Genomic DNA, 21,190 nt, shown 5'->3' with positions numbered 1-21,190 from the left:
TTGTCCGTCCGTCCAAAGTCTGTTACGCTGACAAGGACCGCGGCCCCGACGACACAAAACGACGATTTCTGTCGTCGTTAGACTACCTCGTCATCTTCAGCTTCACCATTGCCACGGCGCGAAGAAGAAATAATACTTCTTTGCAATCCGCCTCCATTAAAATTTGAACCCATGCCGGTGAAGCAATGTGCACTTTGGAGTCGAGCGCGATATTCACTGAGCCATCGCTTAACAGGGGGTGCGCGTGTAGGTGCGATGCCCTGTGCTCCACACAGACTCCGAGAGCAGCGGCGTCTGCGCATGCATATCGGAGGCCACAGCCAGCAGTACTGAAGTGGACGAGCATTACATCATGTGCATCGCATAGAAAATGTTATCAAAATGTTGACGGTGCACACGCGTGCAACTCTTCGTTATCATGCTCGTGAAAACAGCGTCGGCGCAGAAAGAAGACGCATCTGACAATGGTGATCAGCCTCAAACGTGGCGCATATCTATAATAGAGTATGCACCGAAAATAAGGTAGTTGTTGGTAAAAAACGTCGGACGCATCGACAACGACAAGGCCACGTAGTTAACACATTAGCTCACGGAATTTGCAGCCGCCGAGCGTCATATGCTATCAGCGCTGCAAATGTACAGGAAAAATGAGATGGCTCCAATCTCGTAGGTGGCCCAGTGTCATTTTGCTCGTGACATCTATTTGTATGGTAGAAGTTTTCGCCGCAAAGCTGACTAATCCCAGGGCGGGACCTTCAAAACGGCTAAAATCGACCCTGAAACGGAAAGAACCTTTAACACTGCAGCAACTCGTTCCTCGTGTTAATTTTCCGAAAACTGAATTTAAGAAAAGGTGTAAAGAAGCTTCAGATTTGAAGCCCACCTCAAGTGCCCCGCTGCAGTCATGTCGAACAGGTGGGCGCGTGGACTTTGTCTTATAGTGAAATATGTAAATAAATAATTGACTGTTTTACACAAGTTCTGGAAACTTGTTACACTAACAACGCTACTTCACATTGACAAGTCACAGCTGTAACAAAACTAGACATGATGCAACAAGATTGTCTGGACCGAAGGTACTCAAATAACAAAATAATGCGTCCCATCGGACAAAGAAAGAAAGGAAAGAAAATCCTGTATATGCCTTCGGCCAAACAGTTCTGAATAAAAGCTTTCATAGACATATTTTGGGTTCGCTGCTACGGGGCCGAGCCGATTGGACGCCTCTCGAATGCGCTCTGACATTTCTTCATTTTCGCTGCGGATCAAGGACAATCGCAGAAATTTGGACCATCACAGCTTGTGCCGGATGTTCATCTCGCTCGGAAGACGCCAGGATATAACATGTGGGCCCAATTGTTTAGCCGTAACACCTCTTTAAGGTTCCCACCACGCCACCCTCTGGTCCGTCGACGCGGTGGCACTGCGTGGTCCGCGGCTTGCAACAAGCCTACGAAATGGAAGTTGTGGAGGTAATATCTCCCAAAGAGTACGACAACAATAACCGATGGGTTGTGGCCCATGAACGACGAAACAAGGCGAATGGAGAGGCGAACAAGAAATCTAGGGCTCATCAGAGACGAACTCCTACGAGCGGCAACAATGCAATCGGATAATGGCGGAGAAGATGCACTCCGAATCAACGTGAGACGGAATACAATAGTCGTGAGCGCGCCAATTCTGGAAAATGCTACGACTTACGGCAATATCAAGAAAATACAAATAAATCAAAAGAACTGCGCAACGACCGCGTATATGAAAGCGCCGGCAGATACATCCAAGGGGGTTAAACACGGAATCCCGACGTATGACAAGCCAAAAGACATAGAAAGGAGCCTGGTGAACCAGAGAAACCTGACCATTCTGCACGCAAGACGCATGGGACAAACGGACTCAGTGGTTGTCGTTTTGAAGGTACTTTTCTGCCGCACTTCGTCTACTATCGTAGGGCCGAATATAATGTACCCTATACAAGAAACAACATAAAACGGGCATTACATAAGGAAGAGTTTTACATCGACAGCCCTACAGCGATGGACAACAAAATGTCAAGAATACGACGAACAGCAGTACAAAACAGAATTGGAGACAACACAACGAAACGGAAAACCCCGAGAAGTAAAATCGCACGATTGGCGAAACAGGGATCATTCCAGCTCCTTCGCCAGACTCGCCGGAGGGGAAAGAGAAAATGCCCTACGCGGATCCATATCCACGCCCTCGCTTAAAGACAGCTCCAGTTCAAAGGCCACATTCAAGTCAAGAACAAGGACGTCACCTCTAGGAGAGTCCCGAGAGGGTCCTGACGGAAGTCGGGGCCGCCGGATACAAGAGAGCTGGGAAAGCGTGATGTCCGTTGCTTCTCTCCCGTCTGGGAGGTCCTCCGAGGGAGGGACAGAAGGGTTCGCCCTAGGACAAGAACTAACCTAAGCTAAAAACAAGATGCCACGGCAACTCGCCCGAGGAAACGCAAACCAGAGGGACGAAGTCAAGCAAAGGAGGGGAACGCTAAATTCAGGCAAAATCAGCTGCGCGAGTCAACTAGCACATTACAATCGCCTAGTCGAGCTCCAACACCTGTGTCTGTACAGGCGTCAGGAGCGTAAGTAGCAGAAAGACGGGCAGACGAAATGTCGTACGTAGAAAATGATGGCATATCAAAAACACTAGAAAAGAAAGTAGACAATATGTTCGTAGAATTAACCAAGACATTGCAACAGCCATTCGCGGGATTGCCGGTGCAGCTTGGAGAAATGAGACAAAGAATAGATAGCACAGAAAGCCGACTAACGGCGTGTAGAACACGCAAACAGATTTGAGGCTTATATAGGAGTGGGCCCGATTAATACAACCTTTAAACCATGCAACAGACCGGCTACGAGCAAAGTGATTAAAATCACAGGGTGTAGTGTTTGGAGTCTGGCATGAAATAGATGGTAGCTGGCCTATGCCGTCGTCCAACTCATCCACGCTGAGGACGTTGAAGTGAGACTTGTTCTCATCGAGAACGAAGAATGTGGGATTATTTACAGTATCTACATAAGGACGTTTCAGTTCATCAGTCTAGCATGACTGCGAGAGAAAACACTCTGAGGAGACGCACAACATCTCCTTAAATACGATCTCTCCTCCCTAGATCCCTAGGTGAGGGAAAACGTTCAAGAGCCATCGTAGCCGAGCCGTCTTTGAGGGGGAGGGCTTACACATACACTTCCGCACAGGTTTAACTGCCCCCATCGAGGCGAAACGGTCTTCGCAGAACTAGGTCTTGCGTCTTGAAAGGCGCGTGAGACGCTGCCGCCAAATACATTCCCTCAGGAACTTCTCCGCTCCCGACAGACCAGGTCGATGATAGCGAGTTCACTAACAAAGCCTGGTTCCCCGACTTCGTCCCGGCATTCCGGCGACGAAGAGTTGCTGACTCGCCGTTTTGTCCTCCTCACACGGTCAGTCGCCGCAGCAGACATCGTGACGCCAACAGGCTGCGGAATGACGCCTTGTCGTCCTTTCAAAGCAAGTCTCCACAGTAGACCTAGTGGCGCCGTTCGGCTGGAGACTGACGGTTGGTTCCTAGAAAACGCCAACCCCGCTGCTGCAGCTGGCTCGGGAAACCTTGTATGTCGGCACCTCTGCAGGCCGTTCCTAACAAGGGGAAGGGCCAGTTTAAACATGGCTTGACGTAATCAGTATACAATTTGGCAGTGTAACTGTCGTGGGTATCGCCGGATACGGGGAAACCTACAGCTATTTTTAGAGGAAAAGGAGGCGCCGGATGTCATCGCCTTACAGGATACTGTAGGAATGGCTAAATTATCAGGCTACAAATCTTATGGACCCCCTGATGGAAAAGCGTCCGTAACTACACTCGCGCGAAGAAATCTTAAAGCAATCGAACACGATACAGAAATTTACGGTGTGTATCATGTTCTAGTTGGGTTCATTCCGACGAAGAAGAATGAAGAAAGTTTATTTATATTAAGCGTATGTAGCAGTTCTAGATGTAATACGAAGGTTAGGTCGCTTTTTAGGAAGATTGTAGACGTTGCAAACAAAAGAGCACTTGTTATAGTTAGATTTTAATGCACCCCATGCGACCTGGGGCTATGATAAGGAAGCTATCAAAGGTCTACATATCTGGAATGACGCCCAACAAGACGGACTTACATTATTAACGGAACTCTTCTTCCCAACCAGTATTGGAAATAGCGTATCCAATGACACCACTCCTGACCTTACATTCACCAAGAATATAATCTTAACGCATTGGGTCAACACACAGGAAAATATAGACAGGGGATCCTTATATTACTGACACCACTTTAATGCAGGCCCACAAAAAAGGGAAGGTAAAGTATTGCAGGCAATTAAATATGGTGCCTTTAGAAAAATTAGAGGTAAGGAAGCAAGTGATATCACAGAAGACATACATGAATAGCTAGGAAACCCGAAACAAGCAACTGAGAACACGTCAGAGAAAGAAGGACTAGACAAAACAGACATTAAGCTACTACATATGTGGGAAGCGAAAAAGAGCCTACAGAGGAGGTGGAAATAAGCAAAAGCACAACTAGAGACATAGAAACAAAATAGCCGCGCTCAGCAAAGAAATTGCGGAATAGGCTGAGCAACAATGCAGACAAAAATGGGAGGAAACGTGTTATACGATCGAAAAACAAATGGGTTTGTCCACAACATGGAACCTCGTAAGATATCGATAGACTCGGAAAAGAGCAAGAAAGCGCAACGACAAAACTTACTTAAAATTATGCATAAATAGGAAGGTAGAGAAGAACTAGTACAAGAAATAAAGGAGAGATAGGCAGGGGATACAACCAAAGACCCGTTAAGTCCGTACAAGGGCAAAGAAAATGATTCCATTGACGGACCCCTGATAGAAGCAAAGGTAAGATCACAACTTACGAAACTGAATACCAAATCTACGCCCGGTCCCGATGGAATTACAAAGCCCTCACGAATTTAGATGAGGCAGTCACAGCCCGCACCGATTATGTGTTCAAGTGCTGGGAGGAAAAAAGGTCGGACACCAAAACAGTGGAAAACGGCAGAAATCATAATGATTGCCAAACAAGGCAAGAAACTAAACCTTAAGAACCTCGGACCAATTTCCTTTGCATCGTGTATAGGTAAAATATTAGAGGATGTCATTCTAACGCGCCTGATCAATTGTATGGTAGGCTTCAGGGCAAAACTGTCCACACAGTGTATTAAGATCAATCAATCAATCAATCAATCAATCAATCAATCAATCAATCAATCAATCAATCAATCAATCAATCAATCAATCAATCAATCAATCGAGCGAGCGAGCCGGCAACAAAACAAGTATATATGCGCAGAAGGCCTTGATTGACCGTAGGTCCCGGCGACGGGCGTTGCGCTATGTTATCAATGACCGCTACAGCCGCTGCAAAGCCTCGTAGCATGAGACATTTAACCGGAGCGCACGTGGTGGGGCTACAGGTTTATCAACCGGCTCTCCAGATTGCGTCACATTCTCGTGCATTGCACGGCTACCGTCGTGACGCAGTCGTCTCGCCTGTCTGTGCGTCCTCCACGTCCCTCCGCGACCTCTCAATCTTTATTTAACGCCCACAGGGCTTCTCCGTATCTAGCCAAGTAAGCGATGCCAAACTCACTCACGTGTATGTATGTATGCGTGCGTGCGTGCGGGCACTTGGCGCTCTACAGGCGCTGTTATATGGCGAAACCGCTCCGAGGACAAAAGTGCGTCAGAGCACCTCGTATCGCTCGCGACTCGAGGTGACCGCCAGTGGCGGCCAAGGCCACCGATCGATATCTCTCGTGCCGCACGTGATCCGGAGCTCTCGCTGCTGCGCTCGATTGCTCCGTCTCTTACTTTCGCTTCATTTTGTTATTTTGTTCCTGTGAGGGCTTTTTCTCTTTGGGGCCGCCGTGACATAGCGCCACAAGGTGGGCGTGCATTTAAATGCTTTTAAATTCTAACCCTAGTAAGTACAAAAGAGCTGTATAGGCGAGTTGGAATTGATTCGCGTCAAACTCCACGTAGCAGACGAAACGCGTTTTCACGTTCGTCCGCTGTGCGTGCGTGTCCACACCACTAAGTGCTAATGCGAGCCAAGGCCCTGTGTTTAATATAGCAATACGGTCACTTGGTGGAATTACGCGCGTGGAGCTACTTTCTTGACGACGAAAGTGTCCAGAATCGCCCAGTTGTCAGTCCTTCTGCGAACTTTATGTATTGTTAACGCATGGTGGGTGACGAACTTAGCTTAGAAAGATGCCGTTGCGGGTCGCAGCGGTCCGCTATACGTGAATATAAAGCTGTCTGTAGTCTAGGCCGTAGCCTGCAGGTAAAAGAACCAAAGCCTACAGTTGATCCTACTCTAGCCAGAAGTGTAAGCATATTCAGTTTTGCGAGCAAGCTAGCGTTGGACTATTTTCGTTGAACGCTATGAAATTTAAGGTTAAACGATGAACGAAATTTTCCTATACGCAAACAGAAACGGCGCTGTTTAGAGCGGCCGGAAGCCGTGTACATATGCAAGGCTTGTATAAAGCGCATAGAAAATTCCGAGAGCCCGGCGGTTTTTCTTATTCAAGTTCAATTTCTGACCCTGTCGCCAAGCGGCCTGCACTGTTTCAGACTCGCCTTTGTGATTCCGCGTGGGCGTGCTCTACTTTGCAAACGCAGCTCCGCATCCGTATTCCGTGGGCGCGGATGTGATCGTTGTCATGGTTACTAATACCCATGGCTATTTGTGGGATTCTGCTTTTGGAACGCTGTTTACAGGAAACGCGATGTTTTGCAAGAGCTCGCAAGTCGAAAGGGAGATCATACTTTAGCTGTTTATTATGTTGCGAGGTTTGTGTCGCGTTTTCTCTTAAAAAAAAATATAGCTAAGCGATGTTTGGCAGCGCCAGAGGTAAACACAGGCAGATTAGCATATGTGCCTGCGCCGCCTGGCTTGCCCAACGGGCATTTCAATTAACATTGCGCTAAGCACGACGCTACGATTTAAGAACTGCTATCAGTCAACGATGTAGGGTTTCAAATTTTCGATGGTTCGCGTCGTGGGTTGGATGACAACGCCCACGTGTAGCAGGACTAGTTCTTGGAAACTTGGAACTATCGCCCATGCTCGCGAAATTTATTAGCATGCTCAGGCTCAGTGGCCACGCTGTCTTACATTATTTCTATAACTAATATTGAAGTCATAGAACGAGCATATAGTAATTGGAGCCTGTTCTTTTCTACGTAATATTTGTCAATCCATCAATATTTCGGTATAGGAAATTACTAGATGCAGACGATAGAATATGCCAAGCGTATAATCATTTTGTCGCCACCGGTTTTTGGTATGGCTATATACCTCGTGTGAGACGTACCGCTGCACCGCCACTGATGACTGAAAATTAATGTATGGTGCATTTATAAGGCCACCCGGTGACGTGACAATCAAGAATAAAAAAATTAACACGAGTAACCGCTGCGTGATGTTAAACCTGTGTCCATGTGCTTAGGCAGATGAAAGACGATTTTATCTGAAGAAATGAGGGAAACAGACTGTATGTCCGTATGCATGGAGGTACACTTTGTGCCCGTGCCAGGTGATCGAGGACGCACTTCTGCAGGTTCGTAAGAGACAGGTTGATAACAAGAACTGACATTAAAATGGATTATGTGACTAGGATTTTGATGGGTCAGTTGAGGTCAGAAGGTATTTTCTTCTGACCTCAACCTTTGAAAGGGGTTCTTCTTTTTAAGATATTGTTATTATGCGTCAACGAAAACGATACAACCGTTCCTGACATACCATTCCGCGTCTTGCTTGTTAATACCGGTATCTAGCCTTGTCAAGAATAGCCTAAATAAGCGTTGTTGAGATCAGCGTGTCACCATAATATATCGCTCAATGCAGGGCTTGAAACTCGTGCTTGGCATTGACACACAATATATGTTACGCTCGAGGAAATAAACAATATTGTCGGGGGTTTTGTGAACCAAAAGATACACTAGGGAGGGATTAACATTATGTTGAGCTGTGTTAGCAAGTTAGACATCAGCAATAGTAAAACTGCAACGTTTACCTTAGATAAACCTTGGTAAGCCAGAAAAAAAAAATACGTGAAAGCGACATGCAGGGCGACGTCGCTCCGCAGTTCCGGTACTGCTAGCCGTAGCGTAATGTCAAGGGTTTTCAAAGCGTTGTATTAGTCAACTGTTAATTTGTGAAATCACTATATTGTACTTTAATGAAACCAAGAATACAGGCATGCGTGATTTGTGCCAAACCTGCCAATAAAAATAAAGATGCGTTGAAAATCGTGATGACGCACGGACGTAGCCGTGTCGAGGGTTGCGCACAATTATTTAAAAATGGAGGGAAACGACGTTTATTTTATTCAGGAATAATTAACCTTGTCCCGCCTTATGTCTTGGAATAGAGCTTTGCAGTATTAGTTTACTAATCTGAACTTATTTTGTGTCACTGCTTAGGTAATCGTAAAGCAGCAAATTCAGAAATATTCCCCTAACAGCGCTGCTTTGTAAGTATAGGGTAGGCTAAGTATAAGTTTAACGTTGTGGGTGTTTTACCATAGTCACGCCATATGTGAGTCATCCATGTTTTTGGAAGCTTAAAAGGAAGAACGGTAGGCAATATGGCTTACTATGACGGCGAGTGCTGGCTTTGGTATATTTAATGTCTGCGTCGGGTTTGCTTTGGCAACGTTGGCCTCGTTTTTCCGCGTGATGGAAGTTTTCCCCTTCATGTTATAAGCAGACAGGGCTCTGAAGGACCGACATCTGTTCTCTAAAGCGCCGTTAGACTAGCGCGGAAAGCAAACAGACTTATCGTGCGTCCTGTCAACACGGCCGCGATAAAAAGGAACCCGCCTATTCAGGCGGGATAACCTAGATGAGTCGTGTTCACGGTCTCCTCCGCAGCGGCGCACGGAGAGTAAATCTGCCTCAGCCAAAGTAACCGCGATCGGTTTTTATAGAGGTCGTGCTCAAGGGGCGCGACATAGCACGAGACCATAAACGATGACGCACAGTTGTTTGGAAGGTCTTTCGTAACTTGGTACACGACGTAATGTTATTTTTTGTTTTCTTCGCCTCTTGCGTTGTTCGCGCAGCGTTTCTGTTTCCTTCTTTCAGAGCAATCATTTCGAGCGAAAGCCGACATTCCTGTGGGCAAGGTGCAACCACAAATGGCCACCACTAGTCAGTCCGCATCAGAGGAGCCACTGGCCAACTCTCCCATCAACTACTCAGCATCCTCTCGACACGTCCCGGCACCGCACGCTGAAGAAGACACTCGCTCCAAGGAACGCGATAGGCGCGGAGCCCACGGCTCTGACAGTAATTCGAGCAGCGGATCCCCCGGGGGCGCGGGAACCGCTGGCACCTCTGAGCCGGCCTCGGATTCTATTCTGCAGCGTCTGCTGCTCGACCCTAGTCGAAAACCAAAGGAAAGCGATTCGAGCGCCGCCTCATCTCCCGTCCAGGTCACTCTTGAGACGCGCAACGCTCGCGGCTCGGCCGAACCGACCAAAGACTCTGCCAAACGAGGACGCGACACCGACATCGTGAACGAAGCGAAGTCTCTCCTGAACGCTCGCCTCACGGCGAGGCACCAGGAACAGCAGCTGCAACAACAGCAGCAACAGCAGCAGCATCAGCAACAACAGCCACCGTTGGGAAAGGCGTCCAACATGGCTTCCGTGCCACCCATGAGCTTTCCAGAGAACAAGCTGGGCATGAGTACGCTTGAGTCCAAGATCGTGGAGCTTAAGAAGCAGATCCACCATCTCACCATCTTGGCCACGTACAAGGAGAAAGAGCTCGCTTGCATTAGTACCCTGCGAACGGCCAAGGAAGATGCGCTAAAGCAGCTTGAGAGCAAGTACCCCGGAATCTGCTCCGTCATCAGAGCGTTCGGTCCCGACTCCGGCTCTGGCGAATCCAGCGACAGTCCGGGCTTCACGGACGTCCCCAGCATAGTGGCGCAGGCGGCCACCGCTACCGCGGACCTCACGTCGCTGGGCGCTGGCTTGGCGTCTGAGACCGATCCTCCGCTCCAGAAGAAGCCTGCCGTGCAAACGCAGCTGCAGGCGCAGCATTCTCCTGCTTTGCCCATGCCTCTCCTTGCTGGGACACCGGCGCCACACCGGCTACGTGCAAACTCAGGGTCCGAGCGCGACTCTCCCGGCCGAGGACTCATGTCCTACGACAGAGCCAGCGCCACTGCTCCGGCCCCTCCTCCTACATCGTCTACGGCGCGCTCCTCTGTGTCACCTCGCGGCGGTGACAACAGGCAGCCGAGGCCCCTGCCATCGATAGCGCCTTCCAAGTCAGCCTTCAGCGTCCCGTCGGCGTTGTCGTCGTCGTCATCCTCCTCTTCTGCTGCTGTTGCCGCTGCCGCTGCGGCAGCTGCGTCGAGCCAGAGGCCACCCAGGCTGCTGCTTCCCAAAGGACCAATGCCACCGGCGACTCCAGCTGCCGCTGTTCCGGTCGCTCAAACGTCCACGTCACGAGGGGTGAACAGCGGAACCATGGCTTCGTCATCCGCAGCCGCGGCAGGTGTGTCCAACTGGTGGAACGCACCAAACGGCGCACCACTTTCCTTGACCGCCGGACTACCCCACCACCTGCAGCGCGATGCCCTGCGGGAGTATGCTTCGTCCTCTTCCACTGCGGCCCTTCTAAAGGCCGCCTCTGTGCCCAGTTCCCTGGCCAAGCAGCACAACAGCGCCGCTGGAAGCACGCCATCTCTGTCGAGGTCCGAGGCACTGGCTGGCATGGCCAGTGACCCGTCAGCCCGTACCTCCCATCACCAGCGACTCGCGGAAGCAGCGGCAGCGAGAACGGAGGACTCCAGGGGTGTGGCAGCTGAGCTGGCCCGTCAGCAGGAGGAGTTCAACCTGGCCCTCAGCTCCAGTGGCTCACTAGCTGGCGTTAACGCGGCGGCAGTGGCGGCGGCTGCCGCGGCTGCCGGTGCGTACCCACTGGGTCGCGCTGGTCTGTCTGCGGCAGCCAGCATGTACAATCAGGGCATGGCGTACAGCCTGTACCAGCAGCTTCGCGTCAACAAGGAAGCCGCGCTAGCGCAGGCCGAGGCGTCCGCGCTCCTTGAGAAGATGAAGCAGCAGAGTATGCCTAGTCAGCAGCAACAGCAGCAACATCAACAGCAGCAACAGCAGCTCTACCAGAAGGCGCTGCTAGAGCAAGCTACCAAAAACAGGCCCACTGCCTGGGAGCACATCAGTCACCTACTGCAGAAGGAGAATCCGGTGAGTAGACCTTTCTTCCGCTACGTTACACGGTTGTTTCTGCCGTTTTACGTGATCAAAGCCGATGCTCTTCGTGTTGAACTGTCAGTGGTTGAACTGTCAGGCTAAGTAAAAGACCACGAAAAAACAAAGAAGACCTGCGACTATGACTCCATCAGTGGTCTGTTGAATCAGGTCTTTTCGTCGTGTTATTTGTCCTTTCGGTGCTTGCTGTTTTTCTGAATTGTGCTTTAGTATTTGTCTCCATGCGTTTAGAGCTGAGAAGTGTGACAGCAGCAGCGAAATAATGTAGCGAATATCAGCGAACCCTTATTGGACTATCCTATTAAAAAAAAATCGCTACTCTTTATTTCGTGAGTGAGTCATTTGTAAAGAATGGATCGAATAAGTACGCTACTTCCCTTCTGCGGCACGGCAGAGGTGTAATGAATGGAAAATGCACTCCCTTTTGAACATGCCTAGCCGTCTGTCTTCTGTACCGTTATACGGCCGTCTACCCGTGAGCTTGTTCTAGTCAATCTTGTGGCGCATTTTAATTTTTTGTACAAAATGGCCCTGTGTAGGCTGACTCTGGTTCTAACGCTGCTGTGTTTAACTTTCCGTTCAGCACGTGTCCCTCTTTTCATATTTTATATTTGCCATTTTAAACGAAATAGACAGGTGATTATTAATCAGCAATTAGCGTACTGACATTTAATAAGGGAGCGGCTGTCAGAGGTAATTGGCCATCCCTAAACAGTTATGGAAATGTATATGTGGTTTAGTTTGCGGTCACAATGCATTCCTTGTCGCACCTCTTTTGTGTCAAGGAAGCGTGACTAGCTACTATTTTTTTTTAAATATTTGTCGGGATCCCAACCTCCTGATGATGGAACAAAGCGAACAGAAAGAACATAATCCAAAGTTCGATGGAAACCCGTCTGGCGAAGAAAAGGAACTTGTACGAGTGCTAAAATGGCGGTGAAGTTTTATTCTGAAACAAGACAGGGGGGGGGAGCGGGAATAAGACTCCACTTGGCTGGACGATAATATTCAGGAGGAGTTACTGTTGGGTTAGTGGGTTTTGCGTTGTAATTATCGTAGATTGACGCAAATTAATAACGGACAAATCTTCGTAGGTGTGCAGTCCACACCACATATTTTCCTAATGAAGAGTCACGCTGTCTCATCATACATTTCCAAACAACCAGTCAAGCTACTTGTTTCACCGAATATTCCACTGGGACGCTTCCGCGAGCGCGAAGGTCGTGTCGTTGAGTGACACCCACCCAAAGTACTGTCCCTCCCCCGGATATCGTTCTTCTGATGCAACATGTGTATGACATTTGCGTCCATGCAATATTACATAGTTCTAGTGGCCACAACTGGCGCATGAAAACTCGGTACACATAATGTAGCCCATGTACGAGAACAAAAGTGCTTTTTACTGAGTTTTCTGTGCGTGGCTTATTCTGCCTTGTTTCTCAAATCGGTCGTTGTAGTCGTTGGAGCAGCTATTAATTATCAATGTTGCTAAATGGAAACTTAATGTGTGCACGATTCTGTAGTTCACATAACGCCCTGCTCGAGCGCTTACGCAACGCTATTGGCTGATGTTCTTGTCCCGGTGCCTTGCCGTGCAGGTCAGCATGCAGGCAGGCCTGCCTTCCGAGCTGCTCTCGCTGCAACCAAAGCTATCGGCGCCCGAGATGTCCTGGCTCCAAGCAGGGCTGGCCTGCGTCAACTGCGGAGATCCGCGCGTCAAGTTCGTCTGCAGCTGCTGCAGGACGCAGACTTTCTGCAGCGAGCAGTGCCAGGTGGGTGTAGTCCATAGACAACGCTTCCGACACGTTTGCTCTCTTTATTGTGTATAATGCACCAGCCTCCGAGCGCCGCTTATTTCCTTCGGAGATAGGTCGGCAGTTTGGCGTATTCACCTAATGAAATCTTCTGGCGTGGACTAAGGAGCATCTTTAAATGCGTAAGCATTTCTACGCTTACCCAACGAGAAACACCGTGCGTCCGTCCCTCCGTCCGCCCGTCACGTAAGACGATCGCTTTCTAGGTAGAGCCCGCAGCACCGAGCCACTTTACCTTCGTGCTGCCTGTCGCTTCAGTGCGAACGAAGCGACGAGAACACAGCGCTCACGACGCTCTCGGCACACGCGACACCCTGCCCCTTTCGCAGATAGCTTTCAAGATATGAGCCTTCGCGCCTCTTCAACGCGAAGCGGCATAAACACGGCGAGTGGAGCTATTAGCACTCGACACACTCTGTCCGCATGGCAGATCGCTTTCAGGTTACGGTTCCCGCGGCGGTTCCATACACAGCCGCTGCCGGAGTACGTTTGACCACGGTTCATGATGGCTGGATGCGCATGCATAAGGCACTTAAGAGCGATAACGGCTTATAATGATCGGGCCGTCAGCAGCGCACCTGGCGCCGCCACCTGCAGTACTTTCCTTGCGCTATCAATGCACCTTGCGCCGCCGTCGGCACCAGTTCATGTCGCCGCAGCGCTGTCGTTTTACTGGCTGGAAGAAGTTATATATATATAGCACTGATAATGATACCCGGCTCCTTGGAGATGAGGAAGTGGCACAATGCTTACGCATATTTAGACAACTCCCGGAGGAGTTTCTGCGTGAATATGTTTTAAAGCGTCGATACCCTGTTCTGACATGCAACAGGTGGCTTAGTTTCGCCAAGCGTAGTCCCGTCTTCTTTTGCAAGATCGAACCACATACATCACGTAATATACAGTGCACTCGCTGATCGCCCCACAGTAGTTGCGCAGCGACCGCTTAGACGCCTTCTCAGGTAACCCCTGCTGCTCCCGACGTAGGTCGTATGCCCACTCACGAGTACACTCATTCAAACTGGCTTCACGCTCTTATTCTCATGGAGGAAGGAAAGAACTAGTAGGGAGCATTGCGCAACACGATGGAAGCCACACAAATTCGCCCAACACGTGATCATCACGACAGCGCGCGCGCTAAGTTTTGGTGATCCCTGTCCGTCCGTTCTGCAGGCAGGGCTGCTGAGCAAGTGCGCATCGACTAGAAAGTACCGGGAACGAAACATTCGCGGTCAATACGCTTGAGACGCTGAGGTCAATTGTTGGCGCGACTTTTAGAGAGGAAAAGTGACGACAATGGCTTCTCAGAGTTGGCTTGGCAAGGCTTGCTGCGAGACGTAATGCCCCCCCCCCCCCCCCCCCCCCACTATACTATGTTTCCTTCCTTTACGGTATTCGCAGACGCGGTATATATAGAGTGTGAGTGAGTGACGCAAGCTGTGATTCGACATTTGTAAATGAGTACCGGCGAGTTTGAGTATACGTGAGCATGATGAAGCGCCAATGTTGGTTGACATATCAAAGCAATTCAGTAATAGTGCGTTTGAGCGGACATAAGGGTGAAGATGAGGGATTCTCGGCGATTGTGAATGGACGTCAGCACGAGCTTAAGCGCTGGTGAGTTTGAGTGCACACTTGTATGAGGTTGATGGGTGTTGGTAAGTGTGAATGAAAGCGACTTCGTACGCGAGTGAGTGTTGGCGAGCTTGTTTGTGCGCCCGTGAGGTGCCGTTGAGTGTGTAGAGACACGAATGCGGGTGAATATATGGATAAAAAAAAAGTACCGGTGAGTGAGTACGAATGAGCGTTCACTTATATGGGGCCGACCTGTGGCTCCCAACGCCTCATGCGGAACCGACACAACGCCCACTCTCGCGCCGTGATGAAGTTGCCAGGTTCTCTTGTACGTAATCGCTAGGATGTCGGCGAGATCAAAGGACTGCTAGGTTAATACGCTTCCCTGATCCACCGGAAAGGCCGTCGCTCGTTAGAGCAGCCGACGGTTGCCCTATGCGCAGGTGCCATCAGAATCAATTTGTGCACGAACGGGCGAAAAAGGAACGCTCCCTCGACAAACACATGTCGGCCGTGATTACTCAACAGCGTGGCGCGTGGAATCGCTGCTGTGGAAGTTTTCTGTACGTAGGTTCTATAAAACTACATTTATTAAGCCTTCGACCGGTCCTCTATGGTACTAGCGATGGCACAACGCACACTCGCGAACGTGTTAAGTATAATTCAAATGTGCACGTTCTTTAGTCTACTTTAACTGCTCCGCGATGTAGGTTTAGTACTACGTGTAGTCTTGTCTAAAATTCGTTAAAATGCGTTCGGTGTGATTGCACCTGTATACTTTCGGTCTTTCAAGCACTATAATATTATCAGTAAGTGCGGGGTGCAAATAAAACCGCACACTTCATGTCTTGTGCTCGCTTTTCGTGTTCATTCGCAGGCAAAACTGTGGAGCAAGTTGAAGACACAAGCACCGACGAAGAATTGAAGGGTTCACCAGACGAGAGGGGCTTTCCTTGAGCTTAATTATTACCATTATGTCTTTTCGTTAGTTTTTTTTTTCCTCATGTTTCTTTGTGACTCGGGGAAGTTTTTTCTCGGCAACGCGTGTCGCTCATCTTTTTCATTTTGATGGACGAGCTCATTTTGTATGATACTACATTTTTGGCACCTCTCTCGGTGGGCTTATTTTGTCTCTCTCCCTTTTTCTCCAAATTTCCTAATAAAGTTAAGTTTTCGCAGCATGGGCTGCTGTACGCACGTTGTTCTCAGTCAATCTGCTGTGTCATGCACGTGAGGCCTGCTTGCTTCGACTGGTGCACAATGAGCGTAGAGAAACGAGAACGGTAAATAACTGCGTGATCACAACTCCTGGTAAGCGTGATGGCATAGAAATGGGCCGTGCAATCGCTCGGTAGGCGGTATCTAAGCAGCGGGTCGCCCCAAGTGTACGTTTTGGAGTCTGAATGAAGTCACTGATACAAATGTAGGCAACCTGCGGTGGAGGCGTAGTGGCTGCCAAGCCCGAAGGCTCGGGATCAAATCCCGGCCGCTGCCTGGCTGCATTTTGATAGGGGCAAAATGCACACACACACAAAAAAAAACAAGAAAGCTCTTGTACACCGTAAATTGGGGGCACCTTAAATAACCCCAGGTGGTGAAAAGTAGTCCTGGGTTCCCCGCTACCGGGTGCCTCATATTCATATCGTGGTTTTGGAACGTAAAACCCCAGAATTTAACAAATGTAAGCGAACCTGAAAATAGAACGACGTGTAGAATAGTTTCCAAATTGTTCGAATTTCATCATGTGCTTTGAATTGCGCCTGTACAGCCTCTCCACGATGGTCCCGTCGTAACGACGCGTTCTTGCGGGTCACAAAACTAAGTTCATACACCGTCACAAAACTAGTTGGATGAGAAAAAAGGTGTGTTGATATATTTGAAGCGGCGTTATATTAGTACCACTTCAATAGAAAGCATCTATGCATTCTGCTTGCTAAAGCCTTCACAACAATTGGGTTGAGGCATCAACAGGCCATCAAAGCAAAACAATGCGGCCGTATAGGTTATAGTGGCAGTTGCTGTTGGTCATAATGTTGGACGTTTTCTGGCTGCTGTTGAGACCTCTTTACTCCAGAGCAAATTTACGGCAACTCCGCTCGGGGGTTCTCATCTATATGCACAGGAGAGGGGAAATTATTTTTATCAGCGACCACTGCGCGAAATTTTGTGATTTGTTGCATTTAAAAGAAAAGGTTAAAATCTAGTGACTTTTGGTAGCGCGTTTCGGACTTAGAACATGAATATTTTTATAAAAAATGTTGAAAATCGCAAATTTTCAGAAAACGAAACTAAAGTTTACAGCTCTAACTCAGCCATGAATAAGATATCGCAATTCTGTAAATTGTTTGGAAGAGTTCATATAAAACGGACAAAACTGATGTGTCGTATATGGCTCTCATATAGGCCACTAATATGTGAGTAGGGCTTTTGCAAAACCCTTGCAAACTATGTAACAAATTCACGTAAGAAGTAAACTCATAAATCATAGTTCGCTTTACATGCTCTAACGAATGGACCTTACAGAATTGCTATCTCTTTCTTAGTGCAGAGCTACAAATTTGTAAACTTCGTGCTTCCATATTTTTCGATCTAGCCAATTTTCGAAAGCTGATTTTGAAAAATTCGAACCGTAAATGAGAGCTCAGCTTCAAACTGGCACTAGAATTTTACATTCTCTCTCCAATGAAGCACATTAAAATCGGCCCGGTGGTTGTCTCCGAAAAGCGTTTCTACGTTCTACATGTATTTGAATAGGCGGCATCGGAGTGGGGGCTCGAGCTAAAGCTTCCTCTTAAATATAGGGTGCCTTAAATAAGACATTAGAGCTTTGAATATGAAACTGACTGAAATCGCTTGCCAAAAAAACGTCTTCCGGCGAAGTTTTCCCCATGGCGTCGCAAGGTGAGTTGATTGTATATAGCGGCCATCTGGGGCGGCCGCTATGGCGGAGGCAGTGACCAACTGCGGCAGACCCTGCGCTCGCTGAGCCGTCGCGCAGGTGAACGAGAGGTCATGGATAACATTCCCGCTCCTGGACGTCTCATTTCGGTGCAGGCCGAATGCGAAAACTTGCGCAACTAATGTTTTTATTTATTTATTTATTTATTTATTTATTTATTTATTTATTTATTTATTTATTTGTATGATACTGTTGATGTCTCTACTTAAAGGAGCGCCAAAGAAAAACACTCAAGTCAATTTAGACTGAAACGAGCGTATTCTCCCGTAGCTCTGTTCTCGTTAATTTCATGGTGACTGCTTCATTAGTAGAAGGGCAAATGAAGGTTGAATTTACGTTAATTGAATCTGGCGCCGAAATCCCAGTGCCGGGACGTCAGTGTGGCGTCGGGCATTTCAAGGTATTCTTTTCGTATTAAGTGCCGTTTGGGGTTCAGGGCAAGTTATTGAAACTTGCAATGTTCAGTCTTCGGCTCCTTAGAGTAACAATTCAGCCCATCTTTCCCAGCAAGAAATTAACTGTGCCCGAGCAGATGCTGTCTAAAAATCATGGCGGGCCAGCGCTGGAACTTCAAGGCGTCGTCACCAGTCTTTCGTGTTTGCGCCATTCCTGGCTTGCCAAGCCTGTCCTCATGCAATGAGTTTTGGTATTGGAGGAGGGTAATTCCCTGATACAGCTCAAATACTTTTGTTCTCTTTGGCGTCCCTTTAATAACATGAGAAAAAAAAAGAAACGTAGGTTCTAACACATCAGTAGAGCGAACTTTAATTGAAGAAATATAGCTCGTAAGTTTGCACATACTGTATACGTCATGGTGGTATGATCAGGCGATAGTCATAGACATGGCGAGTTTGACGTGAAGGCCCACGAATCGGCAGTCTCGGTTCGGCCTCCGGGCCATGGATGGTAGCACGGGTACATGCGTGTTTTTCTTAGCCCACTCAAATTGCAGTCTATGCTGCAGCGCACAAGGAAAATAATCTTTGTGAAGATCCGACGCCATTGTCGAAATGTACAGCGGAGCTTTTGTGAATTGGCTAAGTAAACGCTTCAAATTAATGGCGACGCGTGCAGCATTGTTTTCTTTGATCCCTACGCAACGTGAAATATCGCGCAATGTTTATAATATTCGTGCCACACAAAATGTCAAAACATTATTCTCACGCAAGTTATGATGTTTGTAAAGTATGCCCCTTACAAGCTATGCCGAAATTCAAACACCAACTCAGGAGGATGTACAGCGTCGGATGTCCACTCTGCGACGCCACGAGGACGAAGTCGATGTGTCATGCCCGTCAAGGGTACGCCTTGCTCTTTTGCCGGACAGGCGCCTGTAATCGCTTCGCTGCTAACGCGTTGCAGAAGACGAACAGTTTTATTGCACCTAATTAACCGCTTCACGAATTACACGCTTCACATAACGCCGATATCTGCGTTAGGTCTGCATTTTTTTTTTTGAAAGTTAAAATCTTGCAAGGTGGTGGTAGCAACTTTATTTCGTCAACAGAGAAGATTTGGTTAACTTTAGTGGGCTTCCAGGGTGCGTGAGGTGGCCGTCCGATCAGTTCCTCTAGCGCCACCTGTTATGGTAGTGAGGCCCTGTCTGTCGGCGACTTCCAAAGCCCAGCTGACGGCCTGCAGTTGAACCGCTGGGTCCGAGCTGGACACCGCATCCTCCCTCTCTTGCTCGTTAGAGAGATGCCATTCTCTTTTCGGTTTTAGATTGTCGCAATCGAATAAAATGTGTTTTAAATCTGCCTTTGTGACCCCGCAGCGCTTACATTCGGGGATGTAGACTCCTGGGTAGGCCTTGGAGTATATATAGGGGTTGGGGAAGGTGTTAGTTTGTAGCTTCCGCCAGGCCACTTGTTGATGTTTATTAAGGCTTTTCTCCGGCGGCGGGAGCGTCCCTCTGTTGTTTCTGTAGTATAATGTGATTTCGTGGTAGGTGGTCAAGGTCTCTCTGGCCGACCTCAGGACCGGCTCGCCCACTGCCCGGTTGACGAAACCTCGGGCTAAGTTGTGGGCCGCCTCGTTCCCAGGATGCGACGCGTGGGCCGGAACCCATATGATTCTAATGGGTCTGGCGTTGAAATTTTGCGGTTTTAGGATTTGTTTGGCGGGTTTGTGGACCCTCCCTTTTGCAAAGTTTCGAACGGCTGTCTTCGAGTCGCTAAAAATCATGTTTGCTTTAGTGCTTATAATGGCTAGGGCGATGGCCGCTTCCTCCGCCTCGTGTGCCTTCTTGCTGCGCACAGAGGCGGCTGAGATTGGTTTTAGGTCCATGCCCACGACGCCTATCGAAAAGGCATCGTGATCACAGAGCTCTGCAACCTCCGTACAGACTGCCTCCTTATGGTTTGAATATTGCCTGTGAAGGGCTTTGGCTCTCGCCTTCCTCCTTTCTTCGTGGTGTTCGGGATGCATGTTTTTCGGGATTGGATCTATTCTCAGATACTTGTGTATGTCTCTAGGCATTTGCACGGCATCCGTCCCTATGCATTCTTGCCTGATATCCAAGGTCCTTAGAATGTGTCTTCCCGTGGGTGTTTTTGTTAGCCTGTCGTACTGTGCGATTCTGTGCGCCTCGACTAGCCCGGGAAGCGTGTTGTGTATGCCTAACATTAGCAGCCTTTCTGTTGATGTATACTTAGGGAGATGAAGGGTTGCCTTGTACGATTGTCTTATGAGGCATTCAACCTTGTTCTTTTCCGCTGCCTGAAGTTTGAGATAGGGGAGAGAATATACTATACGGCTGAGCACGAAAGCCTGCACTAGCCTCCTCAAATCTGTTTCTTTCATTCCCTGGTGTTTGTTAGCTATTCGTCTTATGAGCCTGTTGGTTTGTCCAACGCATGCGACTAGTTTGTTTAGTGTAGTTGTGTTTTTCCCGTTGCTTTGAATGTGCATTCCCAGAATTCTCAAGGTTTGTACTTCTGGAACTTTTGTGCCATCAACCCTAACATCCAATTGTGCCGGGGGATCGTTTTTCTTAGGTCTGTGTCTGATAACTAGGAGTTCGGATTTTTGTGGCGAGCACGTTAGCCCGACTCTCCTGGCGCATCCGGTCACTATATTCGCTCCCATCTGTAGCGTGCTCTCAATATCACCTTCGCTTCCCCTGACTGTCCAGAGGGTGATGTCGTCTGCGTAGAGTGCCGACGATAAGTTTGGTATGGCGGCAAGAAGCTTGGCCATGGGTATGAGGGTTATGTTGAACAGAAAGGGTGACAGCACTGACCCCTGCGGTGTGCCTTTGCTTCCTAATTGTAGTGTATCCGACTTGATGCTTCCGAATGTTATTTGAGCCGTTCTGCCGGTTAGAAAAGCCTTGATGTATGAGTATATTCTCTCCCCCACGTTTAAGTCGGAGAGGGCATTCATGATGGCATTGTGGGTGACATTATCAAAGGCTTTGGTGAGGTCCAGTGCCATTATTGCTTTAGTGTTGGTGTTATTCGGTGTGTTTATTACCTCTTCCGAAAGCCTGAGCATTATATCTTGCGTAGACAGGTTGGGC

At 48.5% G+C, this 21,190-nt stretch overlaps 1 protein-coding gene across 4 annotated transcripts in view; it reads left to right on the top strand.

Annotated features, from left to right (window-relative positions):
* LOC126545015 (uncharacterized) overlaps positions 1-15,904 on the top strand; it is a 466,980-nt gene extending 451,076 nt beyond the window's left edge. For all 4 annotated transcript variants that reach the window (XM_055061783.2, XM_055061793.2, XM_072287215.1 and 1 more), the window contains 3 exons: positions 9,164-11,298; positions 12,921-13,094; positions 15,589-15,904. In XM_055061783.2, coding sequence (XP_054917758.2) covers positions 9,164-11,298; positions 12,921-13,094; positions 15,589-15,636 — 2,357 coding nt within the window. In that variant the 3' untranslated portion in view covers positions 15,637-15,904. The remainder of the gene's footprint in view (positions 1-9,163; positions 11,299-12,920; positions 13,095-15,588) is intronic.
* The last annotated feature ends 5,286 nt before the right edge of the window (positions 15,905-21,190 follow it).

Source organism: Dermacentor andersoni, chromosome 3 (genome assembly GCF_023375885.2).
Source record: "Dermacentor andersoni chromosome 3, qqDerAnde1_hic_scaffold, whole genome shotgun sequence".
NCBI classification, from domain to species: Eukaryota; Metazoa; Arthropoda; class Arachnida; order Ixodida; family Ixodidae; genus Dermacentor; species Dermacentor andersoni.
The sequence above is the reverse complement of the archived record's forward strand: the minus strand, read 5'-3'. Positions and strand labels throughout refer to the sequence as shown.